We start from the raw sequence: 22067 nt of genomic DNA on the forward strand, positions 1-22067 counted from the left end.
TGTGATAAAACTGCACCTTTCAGAGTGGCCTTTTATTGTGGGCAGTCTAAGGCACACCTGTGCACTAATCATGGTGTCTAATCAGCATCTTGATATGACACACCTGTGAGGTGGGATGGATTATCTCGGCAAAGGAGAAGTGCTCACTATCACAGGTTTAGACTGGTTTGTGAACAATATTTGAGGGAAATGGTGATATTGTGTATGTGGAAAAAGTTAAAGATCTTTGAGTTAATCTCATACAAAATGGGAGCAAAACCAAAAGTGTTGCATTATATTTTTGTTGAGTGTAGAAACAGTGCAAGCAACATGAAGTTGTGCATGAGTTACAAACCCAAAGAATGCTTTAATAATGGTGAAAATTGGAAAAACTGTTTTGAAAATACAATTTGAGCTGGAGTGGAAAATTGACACATCTTCACGCTCTGTTAGTGCATGTCTGAAAATAGATGAGTGGTATTAAAGTGAACGTCTTAGTCCAAGATTGATGTGACATTATCATTTGTGCTTTTGTATACATACTGCTCATACTTATTGCAGGACATTTTCTTGACCTCATTAGAAAATGGCTAAGATGTTAGACATCTTGGTGACTTTGTTGGAGTTTCTGTTACGACTGTCACATGTTTTGAGGGACATGTACAGTAGTATTCAGAATAATAGTGCTATGTGACTAAAAAGATTAATCCAGGTTTTGAGTATATTTCTTCTTGTTACATGGGAAACAAGGTACCAGTAGATTCAGTAGATTCTCACAAATCCAACAAGACCAAGCATTCATGATATGCACACTCTTAAGACTATGAAATTGGGCTATTAGTAAAAAAAAAAAAATATGTATATGACAATAATAGTAGCATCTGCTGTTGACGCTACAAACTCAAAACTATTATGTTCAAACTGCTTTTTTTTAGCAATCCTGTGAATCACTAAACTAGTATTTAGTTGTATAACCACAGTTTTTCATGATTTCTTCACATCGTTTAACATCGTTTCATTGCGTTTAACCCTGGCCTTGCTTGTTGCTGTGACCCTCTGGGACTTTACCAGTTCTAATGGGGTGTGCAAATCAGGGAACGTGTACTCCCCTCTGATAGTTCCAAACTCCCAAACGGTTGCTCTACCCAGCAATCTAACTGTGCAAGCACCGTCATTATTTTACATGGATTTTTATCTGTGCTAATTGGTTGTGTTTTGTCTGCATCTCTGTCTTAGAGACCAACTTTGTTGTTTCAGGAAAGTCTCTTGTCATATTTGCAACGATGTCACAGTCCAAAAAGGTGTCACCCAGCAATCATGACGTATTTAGGAAACAATTCTTGCTGTTACTCCTATTATTGATTTATGGTTTACAGCCGAACCCTGGCCCAGACATTGCTACATGTAACACCCCTGCTGAGTTTAAAGATAGATCTACGCTTGGTGTAATTCATCTGAATATTCGTAGCTTGCTCCCAAAGATTGATATGCTCTGCATTTGGGCCAAATCAACTGATGCAGATGTCATTGTTTTGTCTGAAACATGGCTTACTAAATCATGTTCTGATAAAGCCATTTCTATTAAGGGTTATAATGTTTTTAGGACTGACCTTCCCAAGAAAGGAGGCGGGGTTGCGATTTATTGTAAATCTAAGTTCAGTCTGAACATTTTGCAGTCCAGATCTGTCAGTAAACATTTTGAGTTTTTGGCCATTAATCTTGAGGTATCAACTGGGTTTTCCCTAACTGTGGTGGGTTGGTGTAGACCACCCTCAGCTGGTGCTGAGACCCTCACCTCTCTTACAAAACTGTTGGCTGGCCTGAACTATAGTGAATTAATTCTGACCGGTGACTGAAATTGGAATTGGCTAAAACCATCATCTGATGCTTTCAAAGATGTCTGTACCTCAATTAATCTTACACAGCTCATACAGAGCCCCACACATCCTAATCTCAAATCCCCTGACAAATCTTCATTAATTGACTTGTTCTTGGCTAATGCTCCACATAGGTATTCCATGATAGGCATCTTCACCAATGATATAAGTGACCATTGTGTGATAGCTGCAGTGAGGAATGCTAAGGTCCTAAAAACAAAACCCCGCTTTGTAATCAAACGCAACATGAAGGCATTTGTTGAACAGGCATTTCTTCACGACTTTTATGACCTTGATTGAGATCGATGTACAGATTGCATGGGATCTTTTCCATGAAGATTTTTCCGCTCTTGTTGACAAACACGCTCCCCTTAGGAGGTATAAAGTCAAAGGGAGAGATAACCCATGGTTTACGCCTGAGCTATCTGACCTTTTGCGGAAAAGAAATCTGTCTTGGGCTACAGCCAGAAACACTGGGTCTGAGGCTGATTGGCTTAGGTTCAGGAGACTTAGAAATCATTTTACTTTTTTGATCAAAAAAGCCAAATCTGATTTTTATCTCTCAGCAACAACAGAAAACAGAAAACGATTGTTGAATATTGGTCTGTCAAAGCAAGCAGTGGGTTGGTTTGCGAATTATCTGTCTGACAGAATGCAATGTACACACTTCGGTGGTAGTTTCTCCAGAATGTTAAAGGTCTCCTCTGGTGTGCCTCAGGGCTCTGTTGTAGGTCCAGTTTTGTTTAGCATTTTTGTGGATGTACTTGGCAGAAATGTCACTGATGCTGAATTCCATTTTTATGCTGACGACAGTTATTTACTGTTGTGGCTCCACCCTTGCTGAGGCTGTTGGCTTTTTACAGACTGCCTTTAACCTTCTGGAATGTCAGCTTGTAAATTTGAAACTCGTTCTTAACATTTCTAAAACTAAATTTATAATTTTTTTCAAATGGCAGGAAGACACCCGAGCCCCCTCCTAATGTGTTCTCCCTGCAGGGATACACAATTGAGCTAGTGCCTTGCTACAAGTATTTGGGTGTGCTGATTGACAACAGGCTTTCTTTTAAGTCTCATATAGAGAACCTGATCAAAAAACTAAAGCTAAAACTGTTTTTTTTTTTTTTATCGTAACAGGACATGTTTTAGCTTTGTCACTAGGAAGAATTTAGTAGCTGCCACCTTTCTTCCTTTATTGGACTATGGCGACTTTCTTTATTTGCATGCCCCTGCTAATTGTCTCCAATCTTTGGACTCTGTGTATCACGTTGCCCTGAGGTTTGTTACATGTTGCAAAACCTTCACTCACCATTGTACTTTATATAGCAGAGTTGAGTGGCCTTCGTTGGCTGCACGTTGTCTCTCACACTGGCACATTTTTATTTACAAAGCAATCTTAAGTCTACTCCCCCAGTATCTATGTGGCTGCATTTCGAGAACGCAGAGTACTTATTCCATGCGTTCCAGTGATTGCTACTTGCTTAATGTCCCCAAAATTCGTACTGAGTTAGGTAAGCATTCCTTCATGTACTTCGCACCTACTGCTTGGAACTCACTACAGAGAACTTTGAACTTGAGGGAACTAACTTCTCTTGGAACATTTAAAAACATTATGAGGGACGTAGTATCTGCCTCATATTGTTCTTGTTCTTGCTTATGAGGCCCCATATTCAATCAATCAATCAATCAATCAATTTTTTTTATATAGCGCCAAATCACAACAAACAGTTGCCCCAAGGCGCTTTATATTGTAAGGCAAGGCCATACAATAATTATGTAAAACCCCAACGGTCAAAACGACCCCCTGTGAGCAAGCACTTGGCTACAGTGGGAAGGAAAAACTCCCTTTTAACAGGAAGAAACCTCCAGCAGAACCAGGCTCAGGGAGGGGCAGTCTTCTGCTGGGACTGGTTGGGGCTGAGGGAGAGAACCAGGAAAAAGACATGCTGTGGAGGGGAGCAGAGATCAATCACTAATGATTAAATGCAGAGTGGTGCATACAGAGCAAAAAGAGAAAGAAACAGTGCATCATGGGAACCCCCCAGCAGTCTACGTCTATAGCAGCATAACTAAGGGATGGTTCAGGGTCACCTGATCCAGCCCTAACTATAAGCTTTAGCAAAAAGGAAAGTTTTAAGCCTAATCTTAAAAGTAGAGAGGGTGTCTGTCTCCCTGATCTGAATTGGGAGCTGGTTCCACAGGAGAGGAGCCTGAAAGCTGAAGGCTCTGCCTCCCATTCTACTCTTACAAACCCTAGGAACTACAAGTAAGCCTGCAGTCTGAGAGCGAAGCGCTCTATTGGGGTGATATGGTACTACGAGGTCCCTAAGATAAGATGGGACCTGATTATTCAAAACCTTATAAGTAAGAAGAAGAATTTTAAATTCTATTCTAGAATTAACAGGAAGCCAATGAAGAGAGGCCAATATGGGTGAGATATGCTCTCTCCTTCTAGTCCCCGTCAGTACTCTAGCTGCAGCATTTTGAATTAACTGAAGGCTTTTTAGGGAACTTTTAGGACAACCTGATAATAATGAATTACAATAGTCCAGCCTAGAGGAAATAAATGCATGAATTAGTTTTTCAGCATCACTCTGAGACAAGACCTTTCTGATTTTAGAGATATTGCGTAAATGCAAAAAAGCAGTCCTACATATTTGTTTAATATGCGCTTTGAATGACATATCCTGATCAAAAATGACTCCAAGATTTCTCACAGTATTACTAGAGGTCAGGGTAATGCCATCCAGAGTAAGGATCTGGTTAGACACCATGTTTCTAAGATTTGTGGGGCCAAGTACAATAACTTCAGTTTTATCTGAGTTTAAAAGCAGGAAATTAGAGGTCATCCATGTCTTTATGTCTGTAAGACAATCCTGCAGTTTAGCTAATTGGTGTGTGTCCTCTGGCTTCATGGATAGATAAAGCTGGGTATCATCTGTGTAACAATGAAAATTTAAGCAATACCGTCTAATAATACTGCCTAAGGGAAGCATGTATAAAGTGAATAAAATTGGTCCTAGCACAGAACCTTGTGGAACTCCATAATTAACTTTAGTCTGTGAAGAAGATTCCCCATTTACATGAACAAATTGTAATCTATTAGACAAATATGATTCAAACCACTGCAGCGCAGTGCCTTTAATACCTATGGCATGCTCTAATCTCTGTAATAAAATTTTATGGTCAACAGTATCAAAAGCAGCACTGAGGTCTAACAGAACAAGCACAGAGATGAGTCCACTGTCCGAGGCCATAAGAAGATCATTTGTAACCTTCACTAATGCTGTTTCTGTACTATGATGAATTCTAAAACCTGACTGAAACTCTTCAAATAGACCATTCCTCTGCAGATGATCAGTTAGCTGTTTTACAACTACCCTTTCAAGAATTTTTGAGAGAAAAGGAAGGTTGGAGATTGGCCTATAATTAGCTAAGATAGCTGGGTCAAGTGATGGCTTTTTAAGTAATGGTTTAATTACTGCCACCTTAAAAGCCTGTGGTACATAGCCAACTAACAAAGATAGATTGATCATATTTAAGATCGAAGCATTAAATAATGGTAGGGCTTCCTTGAGCAGCCTGGTAGGAATGGGGTCTAATAAACATGTTGATGGTTTGGATGAAGTAACTAATGAAAATAACTCAGACAGAACAATCGGAGAGAAAGAGTCTAACCAAATACCGGCATCACTGAAAGCAGCCAAAGATAACGATACGTCTTTGGGATGGTTATGAGTAATTTTTTCTCTAATAGTTAAAATTTTGTTAGCAAAGAAAGTCATGAAGTCATTACTAGTTAAAGTTAATGGAATACTCAGCTCAATAGAGCTCTGACTCTTTGTCAGCCTGGCTACAGTGCTGAAAAGAAACCTGGGGTTGTTCTTATTTTCTTCAATTAGTGATGAGTAGAAAGATGTCCTAGCTTTACGGAGGGCTTTTTTATAGAGCAACAGACTCTTTTTCCAGGCTAAGTGAAGATCTTCTAAATTAGTGAGACGCCATTTCCTCTCCAACTTACGGGTTATCTGCTTTAAGCTACGAGTTTGTGAGTTATACCATGGAGTCAGACACTTCTGATTTAAAGCTCTCTTTTTCAGAGGAGCTACAGCATCCAAAGTTGTCTTCAATGAGGATGTAAAACTATTGACGAGATACTCTATCTCCCTTACAGAGTTTAGGTAGCTACTCTGCACTGTGTTGGTATATGGCATTAGAGACCATAAAGAAGGAATCATATCCTTAAACCTAGTTACAGCGCTTTCTGAAAGACTTCTAGTGTAATGAAACTTATTCCCCACTGCTGGGTAGTCCATCAGAGTAAATGTAAATGTTATTAAGAAATGATCAGACAGAAGGGAGTTTTCAGGGAATACTGTTAAGTCTTCTATTTCCATACCATAAGTCAGAACAAGATCTAAGATATGATTAAAGTGGTGGGTGGACTCATTTACTTTTTGAGCAAAGCCAATAGAGTCTAATAATAGATTAAATGCAGTGTTGAGGCTGTCATTCTCAGCATCTGTGTGGATGTTAAAATCGCCCACTATAATTATCTTATCTGAGCTAAGCACTAAGTCAGACAAAAGGTCTGAAAATTCACAGAGAAACTCACAGTAACGACCAGGTGGACGATAGATATTAACAAATAAAACTGGTTTTTGGGACTTCCAATTTGGATGGACAAGACTAAGAGACAAGCTTTCAAATGAATTAAAGCTCTGTCTGGGTTTTTGATTAATTAATAAGCTGGAATGGAAGATTGCTGCTAATCCTCCGCCCCGGCCCATGCTACGAGCATTCTGACAGTTAGTGTGACTCGGGGGTGTTGACTCATTTAAACTAACATATTCATCCTGCTGTAACCAGGTTTCTGTTAGGCAGAATAAATCAATATGTTGATCAATTATTATATCATTTACCAACAGGGACTATACTACTAGTATACTATATTAACTCTATGATGTGACCAGATTGTATTTGTCTGTTTTATTGTTGTCTCATTCTATGTTCTCCTCTTGAAACTTTGTTTTTAAGCTGCTTTCTTGGCCAGGCTTCCCTTGGAAAAGAGATCTTTGTGTCTCAATGGGCTTGACCTGGTTAAATAAAGTTTTAGTAATTAATTAACAATAATAATAATCTGTGAGGCATTAATTTTGTTGGTTTGGAACCAAGATTTTGCTCGTTTACTAGTGTGCTTGGGGTCATTGTCTTGTTGAAACACCCATTTCAAGGGCATGTGCTCTTCAGCATAAGGCAACATGACCTCTTCAAGTATTTTGACATATGCAGACTGATCCATGATACCTGGTATGCGATATATAGGCCCAACACCATAGTAGGAGAAACATGCCCATATCATGATGCTTGCACCACTATGCTTCACTGTCTTCACTGTCAACTGTGGCTTGAATTCAGAGTTTGGGGGTCGTCTCACAAACTGTCTGCGGCCCTTGGACCCAAAAAGAACAGTTTTCATCAGTCCACAAAATATTCCTCCATTTCTCTTTAGGCCAGTTGATGTGTTCTTTGGCAAATTGTAACCTCTTCTGCCCATGTCTTTTATTTAACAGAGGGACTTTGCGGGGGATTCCTGCAAATAAATTAGCTTCACACAGGCATCTTCTAACTGTCACAGCACTTACAGGTAACTCCAGACTGTCTTTGATCATCCTGGAGCTGATCAATGGGTGAGCCTTTGCCATTCTGGTTATTCTTCTATCCATTTTGATGGTTGTTTTCCATTTTCTTCCACTTGTCTGTTTTTTTTTGTTTTGTTTTGTTTTTTGTCCATTTTAAAGCATTGGAGATCATTGTAGATGAACAGCCTATAATTTTTTGCACCTGCGTATAAGTTTTCCCCTCTCCAATCAACTTTTTAATCAAACTACGCTGTTCTTTTGAACAATGTCTTGAACGTCCCATTTTCCTCAGGCTTTCAGAGAGAAAAGCATGTTCAACAGGTGCTGGCTTCATCCTTAAATAGGGGACACCTGATTCACACCTGTTTGTTCCACAAAATTGACGAACTCACTGACTGAATGCCACACTACTATTATTGTGAACACCCCCTTTTCTACTTTTTTTTTTTTTTTTTTTTGCTAATAGCCCAATTTCATAGCCTTAAGAGTGTGCATATCATGAATGCTTGGTCTTGGATTTGTGAGAATCTACTGGTACCTTGTTTCCCATGTAACAATAACAAATATACTCAAAACCTGAATTAATCTTTTTAGTCACATAGCACTACTATTATTCTGAACACTGCTGTATGTATGTCAGCCAAACATGCTTTTTAATCTTACATCCTCAGTGGTTTGTGAACCCTTGAACCTGTTGTCTACACTTCATTGTTTTCAGCATTTGACACCAAGTATTTGAGTTAATCTATCTTCTTCACCTCTTCTCCTTGCTTTCTCAACATTCCACCGTGATCTATCAGGCACAAGTGCATCTCAAAAAACTAGAATGTTTAATATATTTTGTTTATTTCAGCTTGTTTTCCAGACTCAGTGCATATAAAGTAAAACGTTTCAAGCATGTATTTAAATGTTGATAATTTTGGCTTACAACTCCAAAGTTAAATTAAAAAATGATTTATAATACATTATTGTTCATTTTTTCACTCAATACTTGGATTTGGCTCCTGTTGAATTAATTATTGCATCAATACATCCAGAATACATCCAGAAGTACACAATGCTAGGCCTGTCATGATAGCAAACTTTGCTGGACAATATATTGCCTCAGAAAATATCATGATCAACGATAATATATTGGTGTCGTTAAGACCCTTTTTTTTTTTGGCCTTGATATAATGATAATATAGCAAAAAATTGCAGGTTCATCTTTTCAAAGAACAGTGAGTTTTTAGTTTTCAAGAATAATAGCATGTTGGGCTCTAAATTGAGTAGTGTTTATGAAATACGTGGCTGAAATTTTTCAAGGGTGATAATAAATTATGCTAAGTTTCCATAATGAGCTGGAATGGCATGTGAGTCCAGTATGTTTTTAGAACCATAGACCTCAACAGTTTGTAGAAGAAGAACTCAACCCTTTTATTTCCTGTTAATTATATAATTTTTAAATATAAATTTACTGTATTAATGTAGGCTCTTATCATATACACACTGTTATTATTACTTTTATATATATATATATGTTTTTTTTTGTTGTTTTTTTTTTGGGTTTTTTTATGGATCACAATAGAAATAAGTGTTTTCACTTTCTTGTGCCATTTATGGCAGAAGAAAGGCCTTAGTCAGGAAAGTGACCGAAAACCTGATGGTCACTCTGTCAGAGCTCTAGCATTCCTCTGTGGAGAGAGGAGAACCTTCCAGAAGGACATCCACCTCTGCAGAAATCCACCAATCAGGCCTGTATGGTAGATTGGCCAGACAGAAGCCACTTCTTAGTCGAAGGCACATGACAGTCCACCTGGAGTTTGCCAAAAGGCACCTGAAGGACTCTAAAGTCCTGTTTACACATAGACAGTAAGAGCTCCTGAAAGCGTCCCAGAAGAGCTTTTGGCCGTCTTAAGGATCACACACCATTGTTAACGCTGGCACTAGGGGGCGTGGCTTAGTTCTGGCTTTACCGGGAATCGTTGAAAAAAATTATTCAACATGTTGAGTAATTCCGGGATCGCTCCCGGAGAATTCGCGACGACTGAGACAACTCGAACAATGGCGTTTGATACTTTTTAATCGGCGTTTCATCCTGTCCCTCCCTGTAGTGCCGCAGTTTACACCGCCATAATTGGCGGCCGACGTTGTATCTCTAACCAACGGCGTGTAAAAGGGCGAAAGAGCCCACATTGGCGTCCTCAAGGGCGTTTTAACCAGCGACAGAGGCAGACAAAACGGCTGCGCTAGCAGACAGTACGCTGTTCTAAATGCCACCTCCCGATTAACGGCGTTCCAAATGGCCAATAGGCGGCTAGCGCGCTGCATGCAGGCCTCTCACTCGCGGCCAGCTCCAGATATTTTTGCAGAGAAGCTCCAGTATGCCTCCTAAGAGAAAATTGGCAGGGGCAAGGACTTACCAAGAAGTCTGGTTCAGAAGCAGAGGAGAGGTCTGTGGTAGAGACGAGCAACACGTTGAGGAGGGGGAAAAGGAGAGGAAAAGAAAAGAAAAAAAAAAGAGCTCCCTCCCCCTGCAGTGACAGCTGCTTCAGCCTATTATACTCTGGGGACGGTGCCTATATGCAAAAGTTCCTGGAGTAACGCAGGATTTGCCTGGATAAATCCAGCGGTACACAGGGCATTATCAGCGGCAGCAGAACACCGCCGTTCTCACGCACGTCTTAACCTGCGATTGTAAAGGATAGAACTGGGTATTAACCCCCGTTGCCTGACGTGTGCCGGATGCTACGGCGTCAAAACACCGCTTTATTCGACAGATTTAGTGGCGTTTTATCCGCGTATTTGCGGCTAGTACGCCGCTCAAAACGCTGGCGAAATGCTCTGCCCCATTCCACCGCGAAAACAGCCGGAACTACCGCAAACTTCGGTGTATGTACTTCCTGCCGACAAAACCGTCTATGTGTAACCTGGGCTTTAGATCATGAGAAACAAAATTCTCTGGTCAGGTTTGAGGGTTCCCAGACCTGAATCCAATTGAACAAGCTTGTGGCATCATATTCAAGACTATTTGAGGCTGTAATTGCTGGCAAAGGTGCATCAACAAAGTATTGAGTAAAGGGTGTGAATACTTGGGTACATGTCATTTCTTAGTTTTGTGTTTGTAATAAGTTAAAAAAAAATCATGTTGTCATTATAGTGTTTTGTGAGTAGAATTTTGAGGTTAAAAATGAATTTACTCCATTTGAAAATAATGCTGTAACATAACAAAATGTGGAAAATGTGAAGTGCTGCAAATACTTTCCAAATGCACTAGAGCTCTAGCCAACACCCTCCTTCTTAATGGTCAGTATGTCCTTGGACAAAAAAATCTGCATTGTTCCATTCTACCCAGCTGTCAATGGTTACGGGTATTGGCTGGGATAGTAGCCAGTGAAGGGAAGGTGTGCTGTCCAGTCGGAGTCACAGACTCATCTGCTTCATGTGACAGTATTCGGAAATGAGCATCCTTTGGCCTCAGAGCCTATATCGGACTATATGATTATTATTTTATTAAATAATCTGATTATTAAAAAAAGGTTAATTTGCTTTTATTTCTGGACATGTTTTCAACTCTTTATTTAAAATTTAGAGGTGCCAAACATTTCTAGCTAGGAGTGCATCTACTTTGTTGCCAAGAGCTTTAGGTACTGGGGACATCTCAGAAATGGTTACATTTAAGAATAGACATCATAAACACTGCAGTCATGAGTGTATTATATTAAGAAACTCATTCATTTTGCTTTAGTTTACTGTTGCTACCTTCTGTAGCTGGCCTGTGTGTGTGTGTGTGTGTGTGTGTGTGTGTGTGTGTGTGTGTGTGTGTGTGTGTGTGTGTGTGTGTGTGTGTGTGTGTGTGTGTGTGTGTGTGTGTGTGTGTGTGTGTGTGTGTGTGTGTGTGTGTGTGTGTGTGTACACACGTTTGTTTTTTGAGTCTCGGTTCATTCTGCACTGGCTCTCATTAATTCTCTAACCAAGAACATTAACTTAAACAAAGCAAAACTACCATTTTGGGAGCCTTTATTTTGATCCTTACTGTGCAACAAGTAACTACCAGATGAAATTACAAATAAACATGTTTACTTAATATCTGGCAGATATAATATTTGATTATTTGCTTAAACATAAAAACAGCAGCCCACAGTACTGTTTGAATGTGGCCTTCAGATCAGGTTGTTTGTTAGACTACGCCTTTTCCTGAAGAAGCTGACACCAGTTTCCGCCAATCGCAGGCCTCTCTAATATGGCAGGAACTGGAGGAAGAAGAGGAAGAGGGGCTTGACGAAGGCCCACATGGACTCTTCCGCTCTGGACTGCGGAGGCGACAAATGCAGAGGAGAACAAACAGAGATGAAGAAGGTGACAGAATTGAAGGGTCATTGCAGCGACGTCATAGAGATGGAATCTCAGAATATCCTGAGGATGACTGTATGCGATATTTTGTTGTGGGCACACTGGCGGCCCTGTTGGCTCTCTTTGTCAATATAGTCTACCCTCTGATCTGGAAATCCAGTTGGACCTGACCAGTGGTTAGATGGTGATGTGGGAAATTGTGTATAAACATGACTTCAGTCTGACCTGAGACCATTGACAAAGTACAGATGAGCCATATTAAAAATTTTAAGGTAATGTCCATTGAAAACCTTCTTTTACTGAATAAGAGCAGAGGTTGCCAGCCATTGCTTTTCAGTGAATTTCTGTTCTACATTTTGGAAAAATACAAAACAAGGATAACTCGGAAAAAAATGACCCTTGTGAGAAGAAAACTTTCTGGTTTTTCTGATTTATGTTTTGCTGAAAGCTGATTATTCTAAACAGCATTTTTTACTGATAGTATAACTTTACAACTATGCATTTTATTAACTCTTGCTACCACCGTAAATGTCTGTCACATGCTTTTTGACATTTGCAGTTGCAGTCTGAGTTTCTTTGGGGTTTTTTTAGCTTTAACCACCTCAATCACTCACATGATCACACAGACCCTCAAAGTAAAATCAGGCAACATTACAGTTCAACATCACATACTTGTAAGATGAGAAAAACTGGTTGGCCAAATCAAGATAATAATTCAACAGTATTAGTGATTGAAGTTAAGTCATTGCTAACAGACCTCATTCTTGTTAACATTGCGCTCTAATATGTAATCAGAAGTTCTTCTGGCTCTAATATAAAAATAAATATTTGGTATATGCGTACGGAAGCACTTCAACAATGCAAGCAACTCTGAAAATGTTCCTATGAAACAAAGGCAGCACTTTGGTCTTTATTTGATATTTTTATTTTTGCCTTTTCATTCACCTTGATTTATCACCTGCTCAAAATTATTGGCACCCCTGATTTTTGCACCCATATTTTTTATTTATTTATTCAGTAAAATACCAAAAGTTGTTTGCCAACAACAAAAAATGCTTTCATACATGAAAATAGGAAATACAAAAATGATGCTGAACAGTTGTTGACAAATGTTTGGTGATTTTAAAATAGTCACTCAAAATGAGATTATTTCCATTTCTGCTTCACTATAATAGAGCTATATAATCAGAAATGATTTACAAAAAAACCTCCAGAGGTTTCAAGGCAATTGCAAAATCAGAGTGAATAGCCCTAAAGAATGGTTAAAAACTAAATGATGTACTGTTTTAAATGGGCCAGGAATGATTCTTAATGTAAATCTAAAAAAAAAAAAAAATACCATTAAGTTTCTAGAGAACTACAACAAACTGGAGGCTGCCAGTGTTCCCAAAGTTTCTGTTGAATTTTGCTTGTATTACAAATGGTTATTTTCACTTTGTTCAGTAACATTAGACATTTTATTGTGATTATTATACATAATTGGTTAACTTGCATTCATTTGTCAAGATATTCTAAGCCTTATACTTAAATATCTGGAGTGACAATAATTTTGACTAGGACTGTACTTTGGTGCCTTAAATTAGTCTGTCCAGCCAACATTTATTGTACCTCTTATTTAGTAGCTCACTTATGTGATGTTTAAGCTCTGTTTTCTTGGTGTTACTGAAATGTCTTTGATAGTCCCCTTTGGTTTTTAGTAACTTCAGCCATAGATGAGTGAAGATATGAAGTTCTCAAGATGTTTTGTAGTAAACCTGACATGTTGCTTTGCATCTTTTAAAACTGCAAAATGAAGTGAGAAAATAATTAATGGTGTAGTCTTGTAAGAAAGCTAATGTTGACTTTGCAATACATACCGTCCAGCTTTGAATGTAATTTGTTGCAGTTTTAGTGTGAGACTCCAGATATTGATGACACAGCTGTTAAATGTTGTATAATTAGGGTTAACTCTTATGGTTGCACAATGAACGTGAATATTTTATTTACAGTGATGAGTTTTCTGGAAATTACCAGAAATCAGGGTTTTTACTCACGTGGTGAATGTTTCCGAGTTATTTTTGACATCATACATCAGAGTCCATTCATTCAGTTCCACACCCAAACAGTTGGTGGCAGTAATACACTGTGTTGGTTTGCAAGCCCCCAATAATTTCCAAAGAAGAAGGGTTCATTTGTTTTCAGCTGAAGAGTTTATGAAGTCATTGTTGGAGACTGCACTGTTGTTTTCCTTAAGTTTTTTTTTAAACAATGAAGTAATCAAAGAAAATGGCACAGTGCTTTCATATTTCTTTATATTTTAAGAAATATATTTCTTGGCCCACATCAGAAACATACATTTGTTGAATGAATGAATCTACCATGATTACAACATGTACACCTTACTTTTCATGCCATTTTGTCTAAAAATAGTTTTCTAATGTAAGAAAAGTTTAACTTCAAAATGTACAGTAATCAGAAATGAATGTTCAATTAAAAACATTTGTAAGGATTTTAAGGTGGCCAAGAATTTGAAAACTGACATAATCAATAGCTCCAAAGCTCCTGCCACAATGTATGTTTTTTGGATTAAAGGCTGGTAGCACAATACAAGTTGTGTGAAAAGAAACGCAAAAATAGACCTGCACCAGAATGCATCTGAGATCTCAAATTTTTCTGTGGAAGAACCCGCAGACCACCACCAGGGGCTTTGGGCCTTTGGCTCTTGCCAACAATTTTCAGGGGGTTTTTTTTTTCTTTTTTTTTCATGGCCCACTTTCATCACCGTAATTAAAGCAGAATGGTGGTGTACATATTATTTTATATTTCTTTGAAAAATACGTTTTCTGGAATACTTTATTTTTAACATTTAAAAGCCATAATCCAGCACCTTCGCCAATTTGTATAGTTGATAACCCATGTTTCTGAAGAACTTTTATTTTTAAAGTTTGATAATATGTTGTCACACATAGTGGCAATACCCTGATCATATTTTCCAGACTCAGTAAATGGTAAATGGACTGCATTTATATAGAGCTTTTCCATCTTCTGTCTCAGAAGCTCAAAGCACTTTACAGTAATACCTTGCATTCACCTATTGACACATGCACTCATATACAGATGTCAGGGTGCTGCCATGCAAGGCGCTCACTACACAACAAGTGCAACTTGGGGATTAAGGACCTTGCCCAAGGGATCTTACTGATTTTCCGGCCTTTTTTCCTCTGGTCTCAAGCCCACTGCTTAACCACTAAACCATCACCTCCCCACTCTGGAGTTTATCTCCATTTAAAAACAACAACAACAAAAAAAAAAACACATCCAGAAAAAAGTTTAACATTTATTTTTGAATTGACATTTTGCGTGAATGCAAGAAAAACATTTTGTAACAATGTGGAAAAACTATTCAGTCACACACTAGCCTTAAGAACATGGGCTAAATATGTTTTTCTTTCATCTACTGTTTTGAAAATGTATTGAACTGTGATTATGTTCCTGTACATCCCTATTAGTACATCCTAAATTAGCGGTTAAAAATAAATAAACCACAGTGTATAAGATGGAAAATATGCTAATTGTACATCTCTCAAAAGCTAATCCATAGATGGTGTTAAATCTGTTGTGGTTGTATGTTAATGTCAGTCTCAGGGAAACCTCAGAACTTTTCTCGTACACTGAGACCATGCAGAGTGACCTTACAAAGTAATTGGCATATCTGAATGCAACATCAAACTGTACAATTGCTAATTCATATATATATAATATGAACTTGATTTTAAATTCTGTCTTGTGTTCAACATGAAGCACTTTGGATTTGAAAACAAAATCTGTTGGATTTTCAAGGCAAACTACTGTTTGTAAACATCCAAATGTTTTTGGGTTTTTTGGTGGAATTCTTTGAATTGATATGACTTCTGATGGGTAAAACTGTTTATGGACTGCTGTATGTTGCACATTTAACTTAAGGGGAAAACAAATGTTTGCTGTTGCAATATACTTTGTACTTCTTGCAAATGCTGTATTAAATTTTTAAAAGATTTTCTCAATAATGGACCTCGATACCACAATGCAAATGCTTTCTAATATATAAAGAATTTTCTTTAAAATAAAATGCTAAACTGTTTATATGTGTATTTTTGTCCTTTCTTTGAATGTTGGTCACCATTAACTTAAGAGGGAAAAAAGAGAGGAATTAACATTTTTACATGTGCATGGGCTTTCCAGATGTTTCCTCCAACACAGTCAGCCAGAACTTATCATTGTTATTAATGATAGTTTATTTTGCAGGCCTCCAGTGACTCACTATTTGGGAATGACCTGGACTCTGAAGGCCCGCCAGCATTAAACCCAGAGGTGCCCTCTGACCTCTTCTCCCACTCCGCAGAGTGTGCAGCACCACCCTACAGCAACATGGAAGAAGTGGACTGATGACTGATGTGCTGGGTGGAGCTGGTGATCCACTGAGTGCGCAGGTGGATGTCCACTGATCAACAGCTCCACAGGAGATGGTTCTCTTGCTGGAAGCTGCTCCTCAGATATGTAGTTGTCCTAAGACTCTCAAACCAAAGGGTGCAGTTGGAGAAGATCTGCAGGTGGCCTTTGGAACATTGAAGGTGCTCAGTGGTGATGGGCCTTTAGATGTGGATTCAGTACAAACTGGACATACGCGTTATCAGACACACTCCTTAATTACACAATATAATTTTCCATTGATGAAGACAAAGCAGTTTATATGCAGTTGGGCTCTTAAATACCCACACACTTTTTAAAAACGTATTTTTGCTGTCTCACACAGTGTAAGCTACAAGTGCACAGGTTCAGTTGTAATTTAAAGCCATTTCTACAAAACCTGGGTGTGTTGTGCTGAATTTCCATCACTTTTTGTATTTGCTTTTGTCAGTAGCTAAAAGTAAAAGGATACAATGAATTAATTGTAATTTGTGGTAGGTCCTTTGCTGTCGGTCATTCTGAAAACTGGAGTTCGAAGACGTGGCAAGGTTGCGTCATCTGTAATTTGGCCTACCTGTGTGTGAGATGTGTTGGTATTGTACGTTTCATGTTAAATCCTCTGTTTACTTTGGTGAAGTCTTGGTGGTTCTGACACAGATATGCAAACCACCTGAAGGGTGTTCTTGATCTGGCTTGTGAAGGACTTTTTAATAGACTGAACAAATTATTTTATCATCCCCCACAGTTGTTACATCTGGTCTTCCAGGTTTCACTTTTTCCCCCTACTCTTTGAAACATTGAAAAGCATGTTTTCAGTGTCTACGTGCAGGTGTGGTGCCTTGTTTTCTCGGCAGTGATTGCTCTTTGATCTTGGGATAGACAGTAAACAAATTCTAAATGTAACTGATAAAAATCTGGTTAGATGAGCACCCAAACTGTCAGATTGTTTTTAGTCATTCAATGGAGGAACACAAAATGTTGAAATTCTGCTGTGTGCAGAGCTTGTAAACACCTTCAAATTAAAGCTGACAGCCTGCACTTCAAGCTTGGAGTCATTATCTTTGGACTCCGTTATACTGTGGTGAATGGCTAAAAAAAAACTGGGTGTAGAAATATTTTTAGAGCCAACTAGTTAAACTCATTTGGTACATATGGTGACACAGTTGTAGAAGCTACTGCACTTGTATCATCTGTTATTAGTTTATGTTAAGTTTTTTCTAATGCAATTTATCCCTAAAATGTTTAAGGTGTGTTATCATGCTTCCACAAACCAGTGCACCTTGAGATTTAATGTAAAGATCAAACTAGCTCATCTTGACCAGACCAAGGCAGGCGGGATGGAGTTTTGAGTGAGGGTTCTCTGAAATTTTTGTCCCTCTCTTTCCTCATCCAGTGGCTTCACATCTCCATGAATGCACCACAGTTCTCCCATGATGCACAATAATTTTTGACACAAAATTGTGCTTCAGCAGTTTCCAGTAAAGACGAGAGCAATCGCAGCGCAGAATAGGTTTTTATGGTGCTCCACTGTGCAGCATCTCATCTGGGAGAAGGATGAGATGTTTTGGGATCAAGGCAGAATCTCACCCAAAGAATCAGAAAAAGTCCCTTTGGCTGCTCCCTTGATTGCACTTGGGGTCGCCACAGTAAATCCAAGGTGGATCTGCATGTTGAATTGGCACAAGTTTTACGCTGGATGCCCTTCCTGACGCAACTCCACATTACATGGAGAAATGTGGCAGGGCTGGGATTTGAACCCGGAACCTTCTGAACTGAAACCAAGTGCATTAACCACTTGGTCACCACAGATTACAATAATTCTCCCAGCAAACTGGAATCTATACCATGTGAATCTGACAAAATCACGCACTCGAGGTGTCGCTTTATTTTGAAATGCGAAGCCACTGGAATGCCTAGTTTGAGTTGGTGTAACAGGGTACACCGTAATGTGGATTAAACTTGTAGCAGTTGAAAAGAAATTAGTGACAGGTGCTGAACTGCTACTTTTTATCAACAGATTGCGCACTTTTTGTCACAAAATCCATGTAACCTGTTTTGCTTTAATGTACATGTTTTGAAAGTGGATTCTGTGGTTACAATCACTGATGTCCTTCAGTGTAATCTGAAATGTGCATGGCTGCATGTTCTTGCAAACTGTAACTCTCAACCTTTGTTAAAAACACATCTTTCCAGTTTTGCTGCTTCTCATTTCCCCCTCCTTTGTAACAGACTGCGTTTATTTGAAGTGGGGATCCTTAAGAATGGTGCTGTGGATATAAATGGTTAATATAAATAAAAACAGTTTGGAGAATTGTACTGTGGGATTTTTGTCTGTTGGAGTCATTATGTTTGTCATATTTTCCAGCGCCTGTAGGTGGCACTGCAGCGAATGAGACGAGCGCAACTGAGTCGCGAAGAAGAAAGCGGGAATGAGGAAGTAAACAGAAGAGTGACTCGGACAGAAACGCGGGCTCACCGACAAGTCTGGTCTGCTTGGATTTTAGGCATGGAGGAGCTGGATGAGAACAGGCGTTACACTGAAGAGTTTATCGGGACAAGTAGCGCAAAGATCCCTGAACCTGTCCTTGGAGCGGGTCAGTCTATAGTCCCTCGGGTACTTCTGTCTTCAAGTAACGAACGAAGAAAGAAGTTGGTCCTACATGTTGACCTGAACAACACCATACTGGTGTCGGACACCGCGACGGCACAGGGAACTGTAGCCGCTCTCGACAGCTTTTTATCCACTGTCACATGGGGACACATGAACGAAAAGGGTAAACTCAAAATCACACACACCTAAACACTAATCTGGGACAAGGGTCACGTACGGGGTAATCATTTTGCCTCCATGGCCACCTCTACAAATAAAACTATCAAGATGTGCTTCTAGCTTCGACTATCGGCACAAGCGTGCTTTCAGAGATTTTCAAACGAAATATAATTCGTCGATTTTACAGCCAGTTTTTTTTTTTGTTTTTTGACAAGTCAGGGTCTGGATCACTGAAAATGTCTTGGACTTCATTTCCATCAGTCATTAAAGCAGCGCTTGTGTAGGATTTAGGGACATTGATATGCAGACTTTGAGACGCCCTAGCATCCATAATCTTCTGTTCATTAGCTAATATGTTGTTATTGGTACTGTTACAGTACCAATAACAACATATTGGTGTGTTTTCATAAACTTAGAATAAACTCTATATATACAACCCAAAAATAATGGAATCACCGGCCTCGGAGGATGTTCATTCAGTTGTTTAATTTTGTAGAAAAAAAAGCAGATCACAGACATCTAAAGTCATTTCAAATGACAACTTTCTGGCTTTAAGAAACACTATAAGAAATCAGAAAAAAAAAATTGTGGCAGTCAGTAACGGTTACTTTTTTAGACCAAGCAGAGGGGAAAAAAATATGGAATCACTCAATTCTGAGGAAAAAATTATGGAATCATGAAAAACAAAAGAACGCTCCAACACATCACTAGTATTTTGTTGCACCACCTCTGGCTTTTATAACAGCTTGCAGTCTCTGAGGCATGGACTTAATGAGTGACAAACAGTACTCTTCATCAATCTGGCTCCAACTTTGTCTCATTGCTGTTGCCAGATCAGCTTTGCAGGTTGGAGCCTTGTCACGGACCATTTTCTTCAACTTCCACCAAAGATTTTCAATTGGATTAAGATCCGGACTATTTGCAGGCCATGACATTGACCCTATGTGTCTTTTTGCAAGGAATGTTTTCACAGTTTTCGCTCTATGGTAAGATGCATTATCATCTTGAAAAATGATTTCATCATCCCCAAACATCCTTTCAATTGATGGGATAAGAAAAGTGTCCAAAATATCAACGTAAACTTGTGCATTTATTGATGATGTAATGACAGCCATCTCCCCAGTGCCTTTACCTGACATGCAGCCCCATATCATCAGTGACTGTGGAAATTTACATGTTCTCTTCAGGCAGTCATCTTTATAAATCTCATTGGAACGGCACCAAACAAAAGTTCCAGCATTATCACCTTGCCCAATGCAGATTCGAGATTCATCACTGAATATGACTTTCATCCAGTCATCCACAGTCCAGGATTGCTTTTCCTTAGCCCATTGTAACCTTGTTTTTCTGTTTAGGTGTTAATGATGGCTTTCGTTTAGCTTTTCTATATGTAAATCCCATTTCCTTTAGGCGGTTTCTTACAGTTCGGTCACAGACGTTGACTCCAGTTTCCTCCCATTCGTTCCTCATTTGTTTTGTTGTGCATTTTCAATTTTTGAGACATATTGCTTTAAGTTTTCTGTCTTGACGCTTTGATGTCTTCCTTGGTCTACCAGTATGTTTGCCTTTAACAACCTTCCCATGTTGTTTGTATTTGGTCCAGAGTTTAGACACAGCTGACTGTGAACAACCAACATCTTTTGCAACATTGCGTGATGATTTACCCTCTTTTAAGAGTTTGATAATCCTCTCCTTTGTTTCAATTGACATCTCTCATGTTGGAGCCATGATTCATGTCAGTCCACTTGGTGCAACAGCTCTCCAAGGTGTGATCATTCCTTTTTAGATGCAGACTAATGAGCAGATCTGATTTGATGCAGGTGTTAGTTTTGGGGATGAAAATTTACAGGGTGATTACATAATTTATTCCTCAGAATTGCGTGATTCCATATTTTTTTCCCTCTGCTTGGTCTAAAAAAGTAACCGTTACTGACTGCCACAATTTTTTTTCTTGATTTCTTATAGTGTTTCTTAAAGCCAGAAAGTTGCCATTTGAAATGACTTTAGTTTTGTGTCGTGGGGGGTGGGGGGATTTGGTTGCTCTTCTGTACACTGTCTCAAGGTCAATAGTGCAGGATAAAAATGTTTCTGACAAGATGTAATTCCTGTCGAATGTCATTCCTCTCCTCCACATAACTGCAAATGTGCATGCCTGCATGCGCAATATTGTCGGGATGCGGAACTGTCGATTTACATGACAAGACGCATAATTTGACAGAACACCGGATGCGCGCACTGGTAGCTGTTAACGCTGTTAGCTGAGAACAAGAGAAAGTGGCGTACCTCCGTCGCCAGCGAAATGGGTGAATTTAAGATACCATCTGAAAGTATTGATGTGGATTCTGATACAGAATTACCGTTTCACATTTGATGGATTACGCCATGCCCTGAACGCTGTTGGAGCGACGCTGCCTCTGCTCGACTGTAAGCTTCGGCGACCGAATTACCTACAGAAAAATAAACTGTGCACATCAAATCAATTTTATTTATATAACGCCAAATCACAACAAACAGTTGCCCCAAGGTGCTTTATATTGTAAGGCAAAGCCATACAATAATTACGGAAAAACCCCAACGGTCAAAACGACCCCCTGTGAGCAAGCACTTGACGACAGTGGGAAGGAAAAACTCCCTTTTAACAGGAAGAAACCTCCAGCAGAACCAGGCTCAGGGAGGGGCAGTCTTCTGCTGGGACTGGTTGGGGCTGAGGGAGAGAACCAGGAAAAAGACATGCTGTGGAGGGGAGCAGAGATCAATCACTAATGATTAAATGCAGAGTGGTGCAAACAAAGCAAAAAGAGAAAGAAACACTCAGTGCATCGTGGGAACCCCCCAGCAGTCTAAGTCTATAGCAGCGTAACTAAGGGATGGTTCAGGGTCACCTGATCCAGCCCTAACTATAAGCTTTAGCAAAAAGGAAAGTTTTAAGCCTAATCTTAAAAGTAGAGAGGGTGTCTGTCTCCCTGATCCAAATTGGGAGCTGGTTCCAGAGGAGAGGAGCCTGAAAGCTGAAGGCTCTGCCTCCCATTCTACTCTTACAAACCC

At 39.3% G+C, this 22067-nt stretch overlaps 2 protein-coding genes across 7 annotated transcripts in view; both read left to right on the forward strand.

The window, feature by feature from the left end:
* The window catches only part of usp19 (ubiquitin specific peptidase 19), a 152297-nt gene extending 133733 nt beyond the window's left edge, over positions 1 to 18564 (forward strand). For 3 of the 6 annotated variants that reach the window (XM_034172161.1, XM_034172160.1, XM_034172159.1), the window contains one exon: positions 11707 to 12049. In XM_034172161.1, coding sequence (XP_034028052.1) covers positions 11707 to 11997 — 291 coding nt within the window. In that variant the 3' untranslated portion in view covers positions 11998 to 12049. Of the gene's footprint in view, positions 1 to 11706; positions 12050 to 16090 lie in introns of those variants that run through there. The other 3 variants (XM_034172162.1, XM_034172163.1, XM_034172158.1) reach the window with 3 other exon arrangements.
* Positions 18565 to 18641: 77 nt separating this feature from the next.
* si:dkey-32e6.3 overlaps positions 18642 to 22067 on the forward strand; it is a 34644-nt gene continuing 31218 nt past the window's right edge. Inside the window, exon 1 of the mRNA XM_034172164.1 lies at positions 18642 to 19026. Coding sequence (XP_034028055.1) covers positions 18642 to 19026 — 385 coding nt within the window. The remainder of the gene's footprint in view (positions 19027 to 22067) is intronic.

Source organism: Thalassophryne amazonica, chromosome 6 (genome assembly GCF_902500255.1).
Source record: "Thalassophryne amazonica chromosome 6, fThaAma1.1, whole genome shotgun sequence".
Taxonomy (NCBI): domain Eukaryota; kingdom Metazoa; phylum Chordata; class Actinopteri; order Batrachoidiformes; family Batrachoididae; genus Thalassophryne; species Thalassophryne amazonica.